Source organism: Thamnophis sirtalis, unplaced genomic scaffold (genome assembly GCF_051295495.1).
Source record: "Thamnophis sirtalis isolate CommonGarterSnake01/CBP01778 unplaced genomic scaffold, rThaSir2_p1.2 scaffold_7, whole genome shotgun sequence".
NCBI classification, from domain to species: domain Eukaryota; kingdom Metazoa; phylum Chordata; class Lepidosauria; order Squamata; family Natricidae; genus Thamnophis; species Thamnophis sirtalis.
The window spans coordinates 50,064,011-50,085,397 of NW_028261387.1; the positions used below are offsets into that span (position 1 = coordinate 50,064,011).

The window sequence follows — 21,387 nt, forward strand, 5'->3', positions numbered from 1 at the left end:
AGGGTGGTTTAGGGGTTTGTGCGTATACCTAGCTGCTCCACTATTGACAAGCTGATTAAACATCTGGTGCAGCCGGTGTCTATGATCGCCCCAACTTCCCCTTCTACCCCATTCTGGGCACTTGGAGTTGGGATTTTATGGTAAAGGAGGGAATAGGTGCACTCACCATTGGGTTGTCTTCGGCATTTTCATCCTCCTCCTCCGAGGCCCCAGGGGCTTCTTCAATAGCAGGGTTCTCTACCTCCATTGGCTGCTGTAGTAAACAGCTCTTTTCGGGTGGCTTTTTGGTTTTTTTCTTCATTGCACTGGCAGGTGGTTGGCGCTGTTGTGGAACAGGAGCTGGAGGCAGGCATTCTGTTGTTCTGTGCCCCATCTGACTGCATCGGTAGCACTTTATAAAAGCCCCACGAGGGGTTGGTAGAGGCCTCTCAGCTCGCTGCCTCTGCGTGCGTTGGCCCAAAGGCTTTTTGGCAGGGGTTCCGGTACCAGGCTTTTGATAGGTGTTAATCTCGTGGTCTAGTATGATTGCAGTGGTATACCAATCTTGGAGACGTTCCGGGATCCCCTTTACGGCACAAGCTTCTTTCAATTTGGGATCTAAGGCTTTTTTGAATGTGTACACCAAGAGTCTTTCTGGCCAATAGCGTAGTCTCCCAGCTATTCTCCGGAACTCCCAAACTAATTCCTTCACGGGACGACCAGCCTGTCGCAATTTGTGGATCTGGTCTTCCGCATCCACATTTTGGGCCACATCGCTAAACCTGGCACGCATCAGTTGGATGAACCCATTTATATCATCTAGCTCAGGAGCCGCTTCCTCGTGGAGCTCTGCTATCCACTGCGCAGCCTCCTTTTTATTCATCCCCTCTGCTATTTCTTGGATCAACTTTCGATCAGATAGGTATTGTGGCCCCACTTGATCAACGTACGCCCATACTCGATTCAGGAAATAAGCCAGCTTATCTGGGGACCCATCGAATGTTGCACGGAACCATGGGGGTGTGGGAGGAGGGGGAGCTGTTGGTTCAACAGGGGCAGCTTGTTGGTCTGCTGCTGGGGGTGGCAAGCCCCTCTGCTGACCCACACCCATTGGTTGGGCAAAAGCCTGTGGAGGCATTGCTGGGGGGGCTGGACCTGGTGGTGGTCCCTTTTTCTGGGTTTGTCCAGGAGCAGTTATCTGGGAAGGCGCCATCTGCTGGAAGAGGGCAGGCATCCATTGACATTGAGCCCATCCATGATCCGGGATGAATGCCCACCCTTGGTTTGCTTGATTCATGGGTTCGGAGTCACCCCTTTGCAGGTGTGGGAAGGTGCATGTGTTCCAGGCCTCTTTCTGCCGGCTGGATTGACCTCTGCTATTTGGAGTGGGGTCTGGTCCAGTAGGAGGGAGGGGTGCTGATGTGATTGCTCTAGGCATTAATCCAGCAGCAAGGGTGTGGGTTGATTCATTAGCTACTGTATGGAAGGAGCCCACGTCTCCGCTCAACTTGGAAGAAATTTCTCTGCGAGGAAAGGAGAATGTGGGGGGTGCCAGGTTCCACTGAGGGGTCTCTGAAGAGGGGAGGGTTTTTATTTCACTCATGTTTAGCCGTAGGAAATGGTCTGGAAGGCCCATTAGAGAAGGGCTGCGGGAGGGTGGCTGAGTTCTCCATTCATCAGATCTTCTGGTAATCATCCAATTGTCTGTCGAAGTTTCCCTGGCAACCCCCTCTTCTTCTAGCAGGCATTCCTTAGAATCTTGAGGCCTCCTTTCGCCGGGTCCCAATTCCCTAATCTCTGCAACTTCTATTAATTCCTTAAGAGGCACATCTTGAGCCTCGGCCAAATTAATTGAGCCATTAATTTTAGCTTTCTCAGCAGCATGTTTTTTCCCCTCCATCTTCACTGAATTTTCGTACTGCCCAGGGTTGGGTCAGAACTGGGATTCAGTACCCCCTGACAGCTTCCCATCTTGGGATGCTGATAACCTATCTTAGTGGAGAGTTGGAATAATGTCAGTGTTCCAAATATCATGCAAATCAGAGTTAAAGGCAAATCTATGCTTAAAGTTTCAATTTAATAAGGCAGGCATGTTGGCATCGTGCTGTGGGATTCCAACTCTGAAAGTTACATCACAATCCCACCCAGTTAAAAGTTCATGATCTTGTCCCCACATCCACAGTCCATCACATGGTCCAATCTTCTTCTTCCACACTAGCACCTACGCCCAACTGCTTCCAATCAGGTGCAAAGGTTTGGGAGACAAAAGATGACCTTGAGCTTCTAGGAAGGAACTTTTTATTTTGAAAGCAACACATTCTACCCCTTGCTAACCTCCCCCCCCCCCTTAATAAGAGTGTGGCAGGCCAAAGATTCTTAAAGGAACCGCTGCAGGCCTTACACTAGTATCTTTTCCTCTCACTAGCCCAAGTACACAGCAAATATCATTGAGGGTACGTGGAAGGCTGGAAGAATCAAGAGCTGGAGTAACAACGTTACTGTCATCTGTATCATTTTGTGTGGTTGAAGTTTCTGTCTACATCAATTTTAAACAAAATGGAGATTAAAACATTTTGGAAAGCAGATTTTCAGACCTAAGAGGAATTGAACAACCAACATTCCTCTAGTCACAAATAAATTCAAGATTCAAAATTGGACCTGCCTATATTTTCAAGAAAATATATACAAAGATTTTCCCCATTCTTACCAATTCATTATCTTTTTCTATGACTAGCACAAGCCCACAGTGACCATCAATGGGGGTACTTGGAAGGCTGGAAGAATCAAGAGCTGGAGCAACAGCATAAGCTTGAGAGTGACCTGTATCATTCTGCTTGGCTGAAGTTTCAGTCTACGTCAATTTAAAACAAAAGTAGAATTAGAATATTTTGGGAAACAGATTTTCAGACATAATAGGAAATGAACAACCTAAATTCCTGTAGTCACAAATAACTTCCAGATTCCAAATTGAACATACCTATATTTCCAAGGAAAATATATGTAGAGGGCTTTCCAGTTCTTACCAGTTCATTATCTTTTTCTGTGACTACCACAGGCTCACAGTGAACATCAGTGGGAGTACTTGGAAGGTTGAAAGATTCAAGAGCTGGAGCAACAGCGTAAGCTTGCGAGTCACCTGTATCATTCTGTTTGGTTGAGGTTTCAGTCTACATCAATTTAAAACAAAATGGAGATTAGAACATTTTGGGAAGGAGATTTTCAGACATAAGAGGAATTAAACAACCTAAATTCCTGTATAGTCACAATAATTTCCAGATTCCAAATCGAACATACTTATATTTTCAAGGAAAATATATGCAGAGGGCTTTCACATTCTTACCAATCCATTATCTTTTTCTCGCACTAGCACAGGTTCACAGTGAGTATCATTGTGGGTACTTGGAAGGCTGAAAGATTCAAGAACTGGAGCAACAACATCAGCTAGAGAGACATCTGTATCAGTCTGCTTGGCTGAAGTTTCAATCTACAACAATTTAAAACAAAATCAAGATTAGAATATTTTGGGAAGCAGATTTTTAGACATAAGTAGAATTGAACAACCAACATTCCCATAGTCACAAATAAATTCTGGATTCCAAATTGAATGGACTTATATTTCCAAGGAAAATATATGCACAGGGCTTTCCCATTCTTACCAGTCCAATATCATTTCCCCTCACTAGCACAGGCTCACAGTGAACATCAATGGGGGTACTTGGAAGGCTGGAAGAATCAAGAGCTGGAGCAACAGCATAAGCTTGAGAGTCATCTATATCAGTCTGCTTGGCTGAAGTTTCAATCTACATCAATTTAAAACAAAATCAAACATTTTGGGAAGCAGATTTTTAGTCATAAGTGGAAGTGACAACCAAAATTCCCATAGTCACAAATAAATTCCAGATTCCAAATTGAATGGACTTATATTTCCAAGGAAAATATATAGAAGAGTTTCCCCATTCTTACCAATTCATTATCTTTTTCTGTGACTAGCACAGGCTTACAGTGAACATCAATGGGGGTACTTGGAAGGCTGGAAGAATCAAGAGCTGGAGCAACACAAGCTTGACAGTGGTCTGTATCATTCTGCTTGGCTGAAGTTTCAGTCTGCATCAATTTAAAACAGAAGCGGAATTAGAATATTTTGCGAAGCAAAATCAATGGATCTGTTACTACACACACCTGGATCATCAGTTTGTTCATTTTGAGGATCATTGTTCATCCCCTTTAAGAATTTGCTTCTTTCTATGTCCCTGAATTCCTGAATACTTTCAATCTCAACTACATATATTTCTTCTCTAGAGTGAAGGAACTGGTTCAGGTGCATTCTGCAGAGGCCAACTGAAATGCAAAGCTGTGTTACAGGTATGACTTTCATAATAAAATAATCAGCTGGTCCACAAACTAACTGTTGGAGTCTCCTCTGATCAAATAACTTCTGTGTTTGTCAAAACAGTATGCTGCTTTCATGATAAAAAATATGGATCAGGTGGGAAGGGGCAACAGGCTTAAATAGTAGAAATACCACTTAATTTAGTGGTATATTAATAAATCGGTTATACACAGCATCTAATAAATAATTTTTCTACGTTAGTTTTACAAGATACATCATAACCCTCTTGTCTAAGGAAGACGTGGATGACTTACTCCAATCAGAGACATACTTTTCAATAAAATCAGACTCCAGGATGCAATTTCCATCAATCTTTTGAGAAGCAGTGAGGATATATGTTAAAACAGAGTTTCTCAACCTTGGCAAGTTGAAGATAGATGCGACTTCAACTCCTAGAATTCCCCTGCCAGCAAAGTAAGGGAATTGAAGTCCACCCATTTTCAACTGGTCAAGGTTGAGAAACACTGCTTTAAAATACAAAATATTTTACTGGATTTTAACTAGTATACTTCACAAATTAAAATATATTTTATAACTGGCAAGATAACAACTTGATAATAAGCCAAAGGTGATCTTCTGGATGTTGTCTAACCCGTATAAATCCTATTCCGAGTCCTCCTGGATCCACAGCTGTCATTTGACCACCACTTAACGGCTGTGACCAGGGGGGCATTCGCCCAGGTTCGCCTGGTGCGCCAGTTGCGACCCTACCTGAATCGGGAGGCTCTCACAACAGTCACTCGGGCCCTTGTGACCTCTAGGCTGGAATACTGCAATGTGCTCTACATGGGGCTGCCCTTGAGGAGCATCCGGCGACTTCAGCTAGTGCAGAACGCAGCCGCGCGAGTGATTGCGGGTGCACCTCGATTCACCCGCATAACACCTATCCTCCGCGAGCTGCGCTGGCTACCTGTCGATCTCCGGATGCGCTTCAAGGTGCTATTAGTCACCCATAAAGCCCTACATGGCAGTGGATCTGGATACTTGAGAGACCGCCTTCTGCCAATTACATCCCTGCGACCAATAAGATCCCATAGATTAGGCCTCCTCCGCATCCCATCGGCCAGCCAGTGTCGGCTGGCAACTACAAGGAGGAGGGCCTTTTCAGCAGTAGCCCCGACCCTTTGGAACGAGCTCCCCGTGGAGATTCGTACCCTCTCCACCGTCCAAGCCTTCCGCATAGCCTTGAAGAACTGGCTCGCCCGTCAGGCCTGGGGATAAGGATAGCTACCCCTCCCGAATGATGAATGTATGTTGCCTACTATTTTATTATATGTTTTTATCTTAATGTCTGTATTCCCCCTTCCCGGTTTTGTGTGAGCCGCCCTGAGTCCCCTCAGGGAAAAGGGCGGCCTACAAATACTAATAAAACTAAACTAAACTAAACTATTCAATGTAACCAAAGACAAGGAAATATCTGCATTAAAGATTATGAGTACAATTGAGATAAGAGTAACGCAAGAGCTTTAATATTTTAAGGGAATCTTAATTTTCTGTCTCCAAGTTGGAAGGCATGAAGATAAAATTTCAACAACTTGAGTGCAGAATGAATGCTGTTCTTGCTGAGTTGTCTTCATCAGTCTGAAAGCTTCTATTTATGTTGCACTTTACCTGCGGTAATTCCCTAAACTCTTTAATCAAGCACATCTGGACAGCTTAAGGTTGTAGAAGAGCTAGAGGTAGTCCTCAACTTACAACCATTTGTTAAGTGACCATATGAATTTACAGCAGCACTGAAAAAAGTGACTTAGGACTGCTTTTCACACTTATGATTGTTGCAGCAACCCTATAGCTATGTGGTCAAATTTAAACACTTTGCAACTGGCATGTATTTTTGACAGTTGCACCATCCTGTGTCAGGTGATCACAGTTTGTGACCTTCCCACTGGCTTTAAAACAAGCAAAGTTAACGGAGTAAGCCAGACCTGCTTAACAACTGGAGCGATTCATTTAACAACGGTGGCAAAAAGATCATGAAATGGGGCACAACTCACTTAATGAATGTCTTGCTTAGCAATGAAAATATTGGGTTCAATTGTAGTTGATATTTGACATAATGTTTAATTTGCCAATTACACAGATATTGAAAGATGGATGAGAAGTCAAGCATGTTTTATATCAACTCTTGTCCAAATCTGTGTTGAGTTTGAAAACCTAAACTGGCTCAAAACAGTAACTGCGAGAGGGACCTTGGAGTTTTAGTGGATGATCACTTAAACATGAGCCAGTAGTGTGCAGCAGCAGCCAAAAAAGCTAATGCAGTCCTTGGATGTCTAAACAGAGCATATACTCAAAATCATGTGAAGTATTAGTGCCACTTTATAAAGTCTTGGTAAGACCACATCTGGAATACTGCATCCAGTTTTGGTCACCACATTACAAAAAAGATATTGAGAACTTTGGAAACAGTGTGAAGAAGAGCAACTAAGATGATTAAAGGCCTGGAGGCTAAAACATATGACAAACGGTTGAAGGATTTGGGTTTTGCTAGTCTAGAAAAAGGAAGGTCGAGCGGGGAATATGATAGCAGTATTCCAGTATTTGAGAGGCTGCCACAAAGAAAAGAGGGTCAATTTATTTTCCAAAGCACCAGAGGGCAGGACAAGAAACTAATCAAGGAAAGAAGTAACCTGGAATTGAGAAGAAACTTCCTAACAATGAGGACAATTAGCCAATGGAACAGCTTGTCTTCAGACCTTGTGGGTGCTTCATCATTGGAGGTTTTTAAGACGAGACTGGACACTCACTTGTCTGAAATGGTATAGGGTTTCCTGTTTGGGCAGGGGGTTGGACTAGAAACCTCCAAGGTTGCTTCCAGCTCTATTCTGATTCAACAAATACAGTATTCATTGGTATAGTTCAAGGGGGAGATATCACTTAGAAATCTAGGTACAAGTGATGCAGAAACACAACAGCAGCAGAATGTAATTTCTTATTCATGATTAAAATTAATATTTATGCAGCAAGAATAAAACAATAATTTAATGCCAGCTCAATGTCTTTGCTTCTCTCAGACTGATGGTCATTAGCATTCTCTGACAGGAATGGTATTTCTACAGCTGGGGGTGAAAAAACATGGCTGGAATCTTGTGCAGACTGACTGGCTTGCTGCTGCAGGGAAAAGAAAGATTGAAGTTTGAGAATTGGGAAGAATCAGGTATTGACCAAAGAGAAAACAAGGGACAATCCCTCAATGACACATGCAACAACAAAAAAAAATTTTTTTTGTAAATAATGTATTTTCCACTATTCCTCAATATCAATTATAAAAAAGATAGAAAAATATTTTTAATCATTTAAATAATTGATTCATTAATAAATGCAAGTAATAGATATTTACTACTACCCATATTAAAAATTAGCTCAAATATCCACAGAAACCTCACAAAGCTTCAACTGATTTTGCTTTAAAATGGATCTGGCAAATGTGTTTTTCAATATGCCCAGAGCAATTTGTTGTTTAAACTCATCCAGCAAAGTTAGCTGTTCATTAGAAATCTGAATTAAGACTGCCCACCCATGGAGTATTTCTAATCATGGCAACCTGTACTCTTACAGGGGAACAGACAAAATAACCAGCCTCACAAACACAGACCAATGAAAAACAAAAAGTGCAAACTTATGGAAGTACTCCTAGATTTTTTGGCAAATACCGTATTTTTCGGAGTATAAGATGCACCGGAGTATAAGACGCATCAAGGTTTTGAAGAGGGAATTTTTTTTTAAAAAAAGTAAATAGGTAGGTAGAGGGATAGAGAGATAGAAAGAGAGAGAAATACAGTAGATAGGTAGGGAGAGAGAGTAGTTAGGTAGGTAGGTAAAGGGAGGGAGGGGGAGAGAGAGAGACACAGAAACAGAGACAGAGAGAAATACAGTAGGTAGGGGGAGAGAGAGAGTGTGTGTGCAGGTAGGTAGGTAGAGGGATAGAGAGAGAGAGAAATAGAAAGAGATAGAGAGAGAAATACAGTAGATAGGTAGGGAGAGAGAAAGAGTAGGTAGGTAGGTAGAGGTTTCCAGCTGTATTTAACTATGTGCTGGAGAAGGAAATTGCTGACAATCTGCAGCAACTAAGACTTTCTTTCTGCTGGCACAGCACTTCATCAATGTAATTCTCATCGATCAGTTAAAGAGCTTTCCAAAAGAAAAGAAAAAAGGTTTTGCACTCTGCAAACCTCCCCAAAAGGGCCCGTTTTTCATGAAAATGGGCCCTTAAAAAAAAAAAAAAAGACATGAATAGCCGGGGGGGGGGGCTTGCAGAGTGCTCCTGGGGGGGCAAAAAAGAGCAAAAAAACACCCCATTTTTTGCAAAAATTTGTTTTTTGTCAAACAAATTGCATGCATAGCCTTATGGAGGTTTATAGAGTGCTGCTGGGGGGGGGGGCAAAAAACGGCCCATTTTTTGCTCATTTCTGCCCTCCCCAGCCCCCAGGAGCTCTCTGAAAGCCTCCATAAGGGTACGTATGGCCATTTTGGTAAAGGGAGTGGGGCTTCAGGAGGCAAAAAATGCTGTATTCGATGTATAAGATGCACCCAGATTTTCAGCCTTTTTTTTTTTTAGGAAAAAAGGTGTGTCTTATACTCCAAAAAATACAGTAAGTAACTGAATGTAAACATCTTTGACAACAAAGAAAAGTTATGTTACTTATTTAGACTAACATGTTATGAAAAAATAATTCCTTAGCAAAATAAAGGAAGCCTTCATACCAATACAGAATCTTTCTCCTCAATGTTTTGAAGGAGGTCTGAAGTACCGCAGTCCGTCCCTGGAGGAAACGGCTTCTCCAGGGCGGCACCTGGGCACAACAATCAAGGGGGGTCATCCACGAAGCCAATCCTAGAAAGAACTTGAGGACACGAGCTCTCTCTGGGTGAAGTGACCAGTTTATTGTGTAGCAAAGCTGAATATATAAACTCTCATATGCAAATGAGGTTTGCAAATATTACAAATGTCATTGGTGACAATTTATGCATCTAGACCAATAACAGAATTGATAACTGCGTGCTTCCTAAGTTTCACGTGTGCCTTACTTAGCGTTTTCAAGCAAGTACAAAACAAGCAAATTCTACAGGTGTCAAGAACAGTTTGCGGTCGGCTATATCCGTCCTGTGTGGCTAGATGTGCAGACTCTGCAAGTCCTGCCTAGCTACCTGTCTAAACCATTTCCTCTAGAAGGTCTGCTGCCAGGTGCAGCCTAGCAAAGGCCTACTAACAGCAAAATACAGTGGAGGCATGCAAAGAAAGGCATTCTCAGAGAAATAGGATAGCGACAGACGTCTGCGTTACAAGATGATGTTTTATCTTCTGTGGATATTCCAGGAGACAAAATAGAGACAATCTGACTGAGAAGATCTTCAGTGGCTTCACAATCTTTTAGTTTATCCTGAAGTTGTATTTTTTTTAAAAGGAAAAAAAATAAGAACCAGTTTAACCCTTTTTGCCCTTTAATACAGACTCAGAGGCACTCCTGGATGTGGAATTCTTACTTGAACAGTAGCTAGAAGTTGTGGCTAAGGGAACCACAGCTTCAGCTGTTATTCTAATTATGACCCCGCTTGGATCAGAATGCTCTACTCTATATGGAGCTAAAGTGTTGGATGTTTCTTTAAAGCCCTAAATGTCACAGAATCAGGATATAATGATTTGTCAGAATACAAGCAGCCTGTTTATTATCCATGATCAGAAGCAAGTGGGCTGAAAGATGTCTCCTTTAATTAGATTCATAGGGCTTGGGTGAGTCAATAGGTCTTCCTTTGTGGCAGTCACCTTGAGGAATACAAGGAGTCACCGATTTATGACCAGTTTTTTAGTGACCATTCAAAGTTATGACACCCCCCTCCCCAGAAGGGACTTACGACCTAGTTTCAAAGTTCTGGTGTCAACCCCTCCTGCAGTCAGATGACCACATTTTGGCACTTGGTTCACATTTATGGACGTATACTGTGACTCATAGTCATGTGGCTACAATTTACAACAGTTTTGCTAAAAACTGGTATGTACTTCTGGTTTCTGGCAAAAAAACAACCCAGAATGAACAATGGGTTCACTAAATGACTGCCACAAAAAAGGTTGTAAAATTGAGTCCGGTCACATGGTGACCTGCTTTACCACCATCGGGACTTACAATCATAATTGCCAAGCTCAATTACATTTGTAACTTGAGGACTACCTGTAATCCTTTCTGCAATCCTGTAAGCAAGTGGGTGAGTATCTTACATTTATACTACTTATGATTCAGAAATGTATTTATTTATCAGCACAAATACAACATATACATATACATATACATATACATATACATATACATATACATACATACATACATATATATATAATTTAGTTATCAAGATTGTAGGTATGCATTTTACTTTTAAGAGTTTCCTTGGAAATGTTGACTTTCTAGGTTATTTGTAGGATAAGATTGGGGGAGGAAAAGAGGGGAGAAGAAACAATTTGTAGAATAGAGATTGGCATGCAAGAACAATTAGCTTCCTCCCTCCTTCCTAGTGTGGGGTACAATATAAGAAGCTGTAATTTTCCATAATATAGACTAGCATATAGCTTATTAAAAACATATTATACAATTTATATAAGGTTTATTCTTTGTTCAAATTACCTAAAGTTAGTATCTTAACATATAGCCTTGCTTCAGCCATGTTTACATTTTCTTACTGATAATTCCCTGCCTGCCTGCCTGCCTGCCTGCCTCCCTCTCCCTCTCTCTCCACCAGAATGGCAGGAGAGTGTTTAATATATTGTAACGTTTTTAGCTGCTCTCAAGTCTCCAAAAACAAAGAGAATAGCCAAGTCTGACCTTGGAAAGGCTAAGAATGCCTTTAATCCAAACTTTCTTTCTTTCTCAAATGTTTCTTTTACTTGAGTGATGCTCTTTTTATGGCTATGTTATAATTCTTGTGAAGCAAGGTAACTGATAAGGGAATATCAAAGAAGTAAGAGATGAGAGGGGTGAATGTTTAGCAAAGTTGGGTGACAATAAAAGCTTACCAAACTTTAAACATAACAGATTCTAGGGCAGCAGTCGGAAATGACCAGACTGGGTCTATCAACTTGGCCTGGAAATGAATGATGTGGCATAAGCTGACAAGGGTAGGATGATTATAAAAGTATGCTTTTTCATTACTTGGGTGGGGCCATTTGCCTGTGTATATTAAGGACCACCAGCTTTTGCAAAAGCTTTAATAAAATTCTTTCGTATTCCAACAACTTTGAGTGAATTTTACTCCTCACATTAGGGTTACCATTAGCATTAGAGTAAACACAAATTAGAGGAACCTGTGGAATTCCCATTTGCCAGTATTCACTTACCTCATGATCACTATGTTAGCTTCCCTCCCTCTTAAAGAATTAATGAGACAGAAGTAAGAAAGAAGATAGATCCTCATTAATTAAAATCATAACTTAATAAAGAATATTTTTCCTGAATGAGATGTTCATAATCTAGAGAATATAATAGCATCTTCCTAATAAATAAAAGAAATATACAACTCAGTTTGATATATTATGCTCTCATAATGTTAGAAAAACAGAGATGAGCTAATTTAACTTTTACTAGGGTTTCCTGATGCTATAATTCCATCACCAGCCATACTGCAGTTTTCCTAATTCTTTAAAACAAATGTCTAAACCCGCAAGGGAAGATACCAAACAAATTTGAATGGGATAAAATGGCAAGTAATCATTCAAGAAATGTTACTGAAAAAAATACAATTCAAGCCAGCTATAGCAAAGAGGAGGATACATCATGCCTTACCCAATCAGTATTAAATATGCTGGTAAATGCACCTACTCTCTTTACTTGATAGAATAGGATTGCAAATTCCCATACTGATAGCTGTTAGTATGTGCTTGGAGGTCTCTGAACAGAAAGTTATATGTATTATTGAAAGATTTCAGTATTTCACATTCTCAATCTCTATGGCGTTAAATGGGCATATCCTGTAAGATAAGCTTGTAGAGCTAAGTTTCTATTACAAATATACAACAGAATGGAAAAGCACTTTTATCTCACCATTATCACCACTACTTGCTCACTTCTTTGGCAAATCAAATTAAATTAAAACATATTTGAGTGGAATGTTCATTCTCCAGAAGAATTGGTATGAAGAGAGGAAGAAGGTAGAGCAGGCAACAAAAGCTATGAGAAGAAATTCTGTAGAGATTTTAAGAAGAGATGTCAAAACAAAAACAGAAGAAACAAACTCAAGAATATTGCTTCAGTTATATCTTAAGGAGGAGGTGGAAAAAACTGTTTAATTGGGATGCCTGTGGGCTTTAGAAACAATGAAATAGAAGCATCTGGTGACGGAAGTGTGGTAGTGTCTTAATTTTCAACAGGGGTTGCATAATAGCAGCAGCTTTGTGGGGAGGGAAACACATTGCTTGGAGGATTGAACAGTATGAGCATCCAGGAATAACAGAGGCAAGCTCTGTCTGAGATCTCTGTACGAAATTATGGTTTATTTTGCTTGTCAATTAAGCACATTTGGAGTTTGGTTTCAATGTATTGAAATTGATATTTCAATACATTATTTCTTCAGTTTTGTATTTTAACATTTTATTGTATACTGTCCAAAGTTCCTCTGGGCATTTCAGAAATGCAAAAACCAAAGAAATAATGTATTGAAATTAAAATTTAGGAGGAGGCAAAAGTGATTCAGCACTATTAAAATAAGTTAAATGGCAAAGGAAGGTCTAATTTCATGGCTGCATATTCCTTTGGACTCCTCACATGTTGGAGAGTGGGGGCCTGCTTCACCTCTGGGAAAAGAATATTCCACAGGATGGGGGCAATGGGAGAAGGTCTCTTCTTACACCATGCCACTCAAGAGTTCTTTAACCGACAGGGTCAGCAACATACTATCCCTGCCTGATCAGGTGGGATAGAAAGATGTAATGGGACCTTTTGCAGGTAGCCTAGCCTTATGCCACGCAGTCACAACTGACACTTTGAATTGGATCCAGAAGCAGACTGGCACCCAATGCAGAGCACAGGTGTTACAATGCCCTTCTTTGGGCTTCTGGTTACTTTTCAGTAGTCATATGTACAGTATGTTATAATAATCCAAACGAGATGACCAAGGCATGAATATCTCCCTATCCAAGCATTAGGCATCTATAAATGATACAGGAAAATACTTTTCTCCAAGAAACTAAGACTGTTAAACATAGGAGGAAAGGCACACTACTTTTCTATTAGGAAGTACCTCATTTCCAGGACAGTACCTCCAAAATACTTCAATAAGCAACTCTACTTATACACAGCTCTTACGCCTAAAGACTCCAGTAGTCTATGTACAGGACACTGTACATCCAGCACTGTCTAAACAATTAGAGTTTTTAAATGGCTATGAAAACCAGAGGTTTGCGATGGAACCAAGACTATGAGGACAACAGCAATTGGCAAGTCCAGAACTTGGAGCATCTGGAAATTCATCAGGAGAAGTTTGTGTCTTAGTCACAGTCTATATACTCTATCTCATTATTAAACACAGATAATACAAATGATTCAAAATTAACCAAATATTTATGATTAATTATAGGCAGAATTATTCAGCTGTATCAATCAGCATTTACAGGTAGTCCTCAACTTATGATCATAATGGAGCCCAGAATGTCCATCATAAATCATGGTTCTTTCTCTCTCCAAAGGAGCTCCTCTTCCTCTTTTCTTTTTTTACTTTTTGGTTATTTTATTTATTTATTTATTTATTTGTGAAACTCAGCTTTTTTTTCCTGCTGCCTCGAAGTTTCACTTCCTGTTAGGCTATTTCAATATGAAAAATGTTCACAAAGAGGCTATTGTGCCAAATATAGTGTATTCGGTGCTGGAATAAAAGGCCCTGACTGGAAAATACTAAAGTGTTTAATACTAAACATTTATATGAATACTGAATGTATACACTGAAATGACTACAATATTTCAGTAGTACCTAAAATTCTTGTAGCTCATTATTTTCAGTATGTTATCCCTATTCTGATTTTTTTTTAAAAACAGCCCAATTATTTTCTTAAACCCTACTGATTCTTCTTCTTCTTCTTCTTCTTCTTCTTCTTCTTCTTCTTCTTCTTCTTCTTCATCATCATCATCATTTAGTAGCCTATTCTGAACTCAAATAAAACAACTGCTACATTTTTATTTTGTTATTCTAAACAAGGGTACCTTTAGCAAATATTGACCCCTAATCCAATATAAACTTGATATGCTTTTAAATTTAGGGAGCCTCATAAATTGAGAAAATCCTCTTGATTACGTATTTCTTTTCTTCACTTAATTATAAAACTTATAATCTGTCTTCATATAAGATTCTTGAAGTTGTTACACAGTTACACACAATATTGTTTGTGTTAATCATGGAAGAAAATAAATGGCCATGAATCTTAAGTATCACTAGATAACAATAAAATAATTTATATTTTGTATTATTTAAATTCTATATATCAGGCATTTTTCTAACTTTGGAAGATGCAAGTGCTTAATACAAATTAAACAATGACTAATCCAATATTAATGAATATTGTTGTTTAAATTCTACACACAGTTTATGCTTAACTAAACTACACCTGTAGATCAGAAATCTTCTAAAGAAAATGAAGATGTATACCACAGTAGTAGCAACTAAAAATCAAATAGGTTTTGTGGGAATCAGAAAATTCTAATGTTTATTGTACTACATATCTACAAGAAGTTAAATAACTTTGTCAGAAATACTGAGAAAATAAAGCAAAATACAAATATTCATAGCACAAAATCAAAGAAACATGCAACCAGAGTTAATAAGACATGATGACAGTGTTATCACAGGGAATCTCATCAAAAGAATATATAAAAGGAAGAAATGGTTCATACCAATACAATATCTTCATTCTGGGTGTGAGGGTTGTTTTTTTTAATTCCAGATGGTGATTCTTCTTCTGCAACAGCTTCAGGAGATGCAACAGAGTCAGTCTGTCTAGGGGACTCTTCATCAGGCTGACTATCTTTTGGTTTGACCTGCAGCAGTTATTTAGATTAGAAGGTAGAAGATTTTAAAAGCAAACCTTCTTTCCCTAAGAACAAAATGCAGTCTTTTTACTAGGAAAAGAGAGCCCCCCCCTCTAAATTAAAACTGAAATCACCAGTGCATAAAACTTCAATATATATGACCAATTTTTGAGAAATTTTCTGTTGCATTTGTCCCCGAAGGCTGAAGATGAGTGAAAGGAAACCAATCCACGGATAGCAGAATCAACAGCAGTTTATTGATAGCTGCTTAGAATCAACAGCAACTTTATTGAGCATCAGACAGGATTTATATAGCTTTTCAGTTTCTTAGTTCTCACCTACTTTACGTTATTTCATTATTTCATTATTGGTTAACAAATCTCCAAGGTACAGTAATTGGTTAGTAATTACATCATTGGTGTTTGTGAGAATATACATGTTTTCTCACACAATGAAAGAATCAAATGTTATACATTCAAGCAACAAATGTTACAGGTTATACATTGTTTCATCCTGTCATCCTGTGTCCTTGTACATGCTTGGGAACACTGCAAGCAAAGAATTGCTGAAGTTTGCAATTACGTGTAACCGCATTTCCAAGAACCATCCAGATGATGCATTGTAATAACCCTACAATTTTCTATGGAAATTACATTATTGACCAGTCACTAATATGCTAAAAGGATTCAAAAAATTGAAGCTGAACAACTTTACATATATTTGAATATGAATTATGGTTCGAACTGAATCCCCTTCCCCTCCCCTCTCCCTCCCCATCTCTCCTCCTTCATCGTGTTATTCCTATGCTATGCCTATTCCTGGAAATCCTAGCAGCTTTTAATATGCACAGAACTGTATGCAGTAACTAACCTCTAGTTACACAGACAAGAAGAATCAGGGTGGACCAGTTTTAAAAGGCAGCACTGATTAGCTACTTGTTTTCAAGCCAGTTCAAGATACAAGAGCTTACTTTTAAAGAACTGAACAATTTTGAACCTAAATGCCTTAAGGAATATCTCTCCCTATATTTTTATGCATCCAATTAAAATCTACTTTGTCAAGGAATTTAAAATGTGAAGTCCACACATCTTAAATTGCCACGGTTGAGAAAAAAATTGTTTAAGGACAAAGTATAGAAGTTAGCATTGCCAACATCTTTTTATGGTTTGGAAGCTCATAATCTTATTATATAAATATTCTAAATCTTTTCTTATTATTACCTTGGATGGGACATCTTTTTTCACTGAAGTTGCAGTATTTTCCTTGTCCTGTTTAAATTTCTTGGAATCTTCTGCCTGTTTTTTCACTTTCGCAAATGTTTTCTTTGGCTGCAACAGAAGAGTCTCACATGATGGACATTTATTATATATAGACATTCTCTTTTTATTGTTCTGGCACCTAATGACCAGATAGGTGATTTAGGATTCAAGACAATAAACACAGTCATAGAAAAAAGTGTTTGAAAGTTGATTAAAAAGAATGTATACCCATATGTCCTTCCTGCTAACAGGAACTGTAAAAAGGATCCTTTCTCATACCAGCTGGAACACTGCACTTCCCAGGTAGTTCTACAATGGAATTCCCATCCCATCCTAGCTGCTCTTGGCTTACATATGTTTTCGTAAGTGAGGGAGATTAATCTGATTGCCTGCCCAAAACAATGTGTTTTTTCTTGGCATCTATCAACTCATCCTTCCTTTTGGCGTCATACATTTGTTCATAATAATAAGGACAAGATAAACAGCATAAGTCTAGGAGATAAAATGCGTGTCAACTTTGAAGCTGGCCTGATTGAGGCAACTGGGTGTATATATCAAGGTCAGTACAAGGTAAAGCTGCTAGTAGGTACGCAAACGAAATACAGAGTGCAAAGGCAAACAATAATGGGTGATATAGGATAATATAGAGTTTATATAAGGTTATCAGAGAAAAAGTAGATTGCACCACTATGTGCTTCCACACCATTACTTTCTCGTAAACACTACAACTATACAGGTAGTCTTTGGCTTATGACCACAATTGGTATTAGAATTTCCATTACTAAGCCAGGAGGTTAAGTGAAGCTCACCTGATTTTATTATCTTTTCTGCCATGGTTGTTAAATGAACCACTACAAATAAGTGAATTACATGATCGTTAAACAAATCCTGTTTTCCCCCACTACTTTGCTTGTTGGAAGCCAGCTGGGAAGGTCGCAAGTGGCAACCACCTGACCCGTTAAGGATATAACTGTCATAAATCCTTGCCAGTTGCCAAGTGCTCAAATTTTGATCACTTGTCTATAGGGATGCTGAAATATCATATGTACAAGAACCAATCGTAGGTCGCTTTTTTCAGCATCATTGTAACTTCCAACAGTCACTAAATGAATGGCTGTATGTCTTATGATCACAACTGAGCCCAAAATTTCCATTGTTAAGACAAGTTATTAACAAGATTTTGTCCATTTTACCACCTTTCTTGCCCCAGTTGTTAAGTGAATCTCTGCAGTTTTTAAGTTAGTAATATGATGGTTAAATGAATCTGGCTTCCCCATTGATTTTGCTTGTCAGAAGGTTGCAAAGGGTGATCACATGACCCTGGGATACCGCAAACATTATAAATACATGCTAGTTGCCAAGTGTCTGAATTCTGATCATGTGACCAGAGGGTACTGCAACAATTGTAAGAGTGAGAAACAGGTGAAAAAAGATATTAAGCACAAAGACTGATCTAAGTCACCTTTTCAGTGCCACTGTAACTTTGAACGTCACTAAACAAATGGTTGTAAATCAAGGACTACCTGAAATCTCTTTTGCTTAGGCCTTTATGTCTAGCATCATTAAGTGAAATAGCTATTTGGCTGTGCTTGTAATTTCTAAACGTTAAGACACATAATTATTTGAGGCACAGAAACAGGGAAGTAGTTAAGAAAGCAATAGTAATTGCTCTAAACAATTATTTAATGATCACAAGCTGCCATTATAATACTATAAGTATCTTTAAGTTGCATTTGTCTTTGTTTGTATCTTTTTGAGTACTCCTCACTAAGACACCAGCACTGTATTTTCCTTCATGTAAGAGCAAAAGATTGCTTGTTTTCCAACTGGCATACAACGGTGTCCACAACAAACTTCACTACATCAAAATGAGGTGCAAATACTGCAATTATATAATTGCATAATGAGACTTGAGATATGTACATACCATATTTTTCGGAGTATAAGACGCACTTCCCTTCCCAAAGAGGGTGAAAATCTGGGTGCGTCTTATACTCCAAATGTAGCCCCACCCACCCACCAGCCCCCAACCTTCGGATATTTTCGACCTCCGCATGTTGCATTTTTGGGTGGTTCCAGGCAGCAGAGATCCTTATTTCCACTCGGATTTTGATAATGAGCAGCACAGATCTTTTTATTTAAAACAACCCCTATCACCCTACGCATATTTAATTGGAGGGGGTAGGGTGGGGGATGATTTTCATGGGGGCAGAAGTGGGACTTGGCACCGAAGGCTCCACTCCCGATACAGCCCCATCTTTCTACCTATAGCCGTAGGCGTTGAAAGCCTGGCTTTCTCACAGCAAGGCGTGATAGAGAGGCAGCACTTCAGTCCTCCTGGATGCTGCCATCTCATAAACATGTTGCTGGGCTTCCCAGCAAGCCCCCTGCGCCTTTGCTGCCTCGGTCTGTTTGCTGCAAGGATGCTTGCCAGATGAATGCCAATGGATGCTGATAGGCAGAGGCAAAAAATTTTTTTCTTGTTTTCCTCCGAAAAATTAAGGTGCATCTTATACTCCGAAAAATATGGTAAATCATGGCAAAAGTATGGTATTATCATGCATATCTCAGTATTTGCTCACCTTGCCTCCCCAGATATCCATGAATGTACATATGAGAAATTGTCTGAATATATTTGATGTAAAAATACACACAGTTCCTGAAGAAGAATTATTATTTATTTCTTACCTGCACATTGTTTAAGCGAGAACTTGATGGGTTTTGAAAATTACCTCTTCCTGCAGAAAGAGAAACAGTTAAATGAAATTAGGAAGTTTCCAATGAATTCCATGAAGTAAGAGACAAACATTTGGAAAAGCTTTGTTTTACAGTATTATTGTTTTCAGAGTACCTGAAAGAATACTGAGGTCTCAGTCATGCACATGTCTATGGTTGTGCTAAAAGTTAAATATAGTAGAGGAGAGGAACCATCCAGAAACAGATTTAAATTTTGCCGTTTGTTTTGGCTACTATACTGGAACCAGGAAAAGGAAGGTTCCGCCCTTAAAACGTAAGTGCTGCTTTCCTGAACAGGAGATTGCTGGCACTTTTTTAAAAAATTGAATCTTGGATTGAGAAATCATGGAAATAATAATGGACAGTCCATTAGACCATGTGCTGTAACACCTACCGGTTTTAAGGCAATATCTGCTACGCATTTGGTAAATAGATTTCTATAAAGATCAATTTATATTTTCATTTATCCTCTGACATTGTCTACAGATTCTTGTTTATTTTCATTACATTCTTATCCATGGTTAAATGAGCCATGGTTGACTCAGTAGGTAGGTAGGTAGGTAGGTAGGTAGGTAGGTAGGCAGGCAGGCAGGCAGGCAGGCAGGCAGGCAGGCAGGCAGGCAGGCAGGCAGGCAGGCAGGCAGACAGACAGATATAAATGATATATTTTGTTAGTGATTATACTTATTCATAAGCTACTTTTTCTGTACCATTTGGAGGCTTCCTCCTCTTTCATTCTAAGGTACGGTAGTCTGATAGACCTAATTATGGCCAAAGTTATATAGTCAATATTCAATATCAAATATTCTGATCAGAGTCGAGGTTTTGCATCATTAGTAGAAAACAGTTGCTGAAGTGTCAGTAAGTATTTTTATGTATCTGGGAACAAGCAAACCCAGACAGGGAATTTCCTGTTATTCTGCAAGATGTTTCTGGTTTTGCTTCTCTAAGCCTCCCTATATGTCACACATGATCTATAATGTGCTGTCCATGGATATATTTTTGGAATAGTAACTGTTAGCCATCTGGCGTAGACATTTTTGGTTCCTCTTATTACCTTATATGCTTAGATACTGCCTCTACAGATGTTTATGTAATTTGCACTATAAATGTATGTTTGTTTGTTTGTTTGTTTGTTTGTTTTGTTTATTTATAGGCCGCCCTTTTCCCTGAGGGGACTCAGGGCGGCTTACAATCAAAAAAGGAAGGGGAGTGTGGGACAATACGAAAAAAGAAATGTGCACAAAGTAAATTAGACAATAAAACTCAACATTCACTCAGCATTCGGGAGGGGCGAAATAAGATTATCCCCAGGCCTGACGGGTTAGCCAGTTCTTGAGGGCTGTGCGGAAGGCCTGGACGGTGGTGAGGGTACGAATCTCCACGGGGAGATTGTTCCATAGTGTCGGAGCCGCAACAGAGAAGGCTCTCCTCCGAGTAGTCGCCAGTCGGCACTGACTGGCGGATGGAACGGAGGAGGCCAACTCTATGCGATCTGATGGGACGCAGGGAGGTAATTGGCAGAAGGCGGTCTCTCAAATAGCCAGATCCACTACCATGGAGCGCTTTATAGGTGGTGAGTAGGACCTTGAAGTGCACCCGGAGACCAACAGGTAGCCAGTGCAGCTCACGGAGGATCGGTGTTATGTGGGCGAACCGTGGTGCGCCCACGATCACTCGCGCGGCCACATTCTGGACTAGCTGTAGTCTTCGGATGCTCTTCAAGGGCAGCCCCATGTAGAGCACATTACAGTATTCCAGCCTAGAGATCACAAGGGCTCGAGTGACTGTTGTGAGGGCCTCCCGATTCAGGTAGGGCCGCAACTGGCGCACCAGGCGAACCTGGGCAAATGCCCCCCTGGTCACAGCTGAGAGATGGTGGTCAAAAGTTAGCTGTGAATCCAGGAGGACTCCCAAGTTGCGGGAGTTTAAGAACCTTTCGGGGTTCAAACGTTTGTGCTTGTTTGGCATGTTTGAACCTGCGCATTCAATAAACTTTTCCTATATTGCACCGCTTGGCTTG

At 39.8% G+C, this 21,387-nt stretch overlaps 1 protein-coding gene across 7 annotated transcripts in view; it reads right to left on the minus strand.

Moving 5' to 3' along the window:
* LOC106540188 (uncharacterized) overlaps window positions 1-21,387 on the minus strand; it is a 50,889-nt gene that overhangs the window by 13,144 nt on the left and 16,358 nt on the right. For 4 of the 7 annotated variants that reach the window (XM_087719974.1, XM_087719970.1, XM_087719971.1 and 1 more), the window contains exon 1: window positions 167-2,170. In XM_087719974.1, the coding sequence (XP_087576100.1) occupies window positions 167-1,879 (1,713 nt within the window). In that variant the 5' untranslated portion in view covers window positions 1,880-2,170. Of the gene's footprint in view, window positions 1-166; window positions 2,171-2,686; window positions 2,831-3,002; window positions 3,147-3,319; window positions 3,464-3,635; window positions 3,780-3,942; window positions 4,084-9,073; window positions 9,107-9,639; window positions 9,751-15,234; window positions 15,379-16,589; window positions 16,698-19,316; window positions 19,367-21,387 lie in introns of those variants that run through there. The other 3 variants (XM_087719972.1, XM_087719973.1, XM_087719975.1) reach the window with 2 other exon arrangements.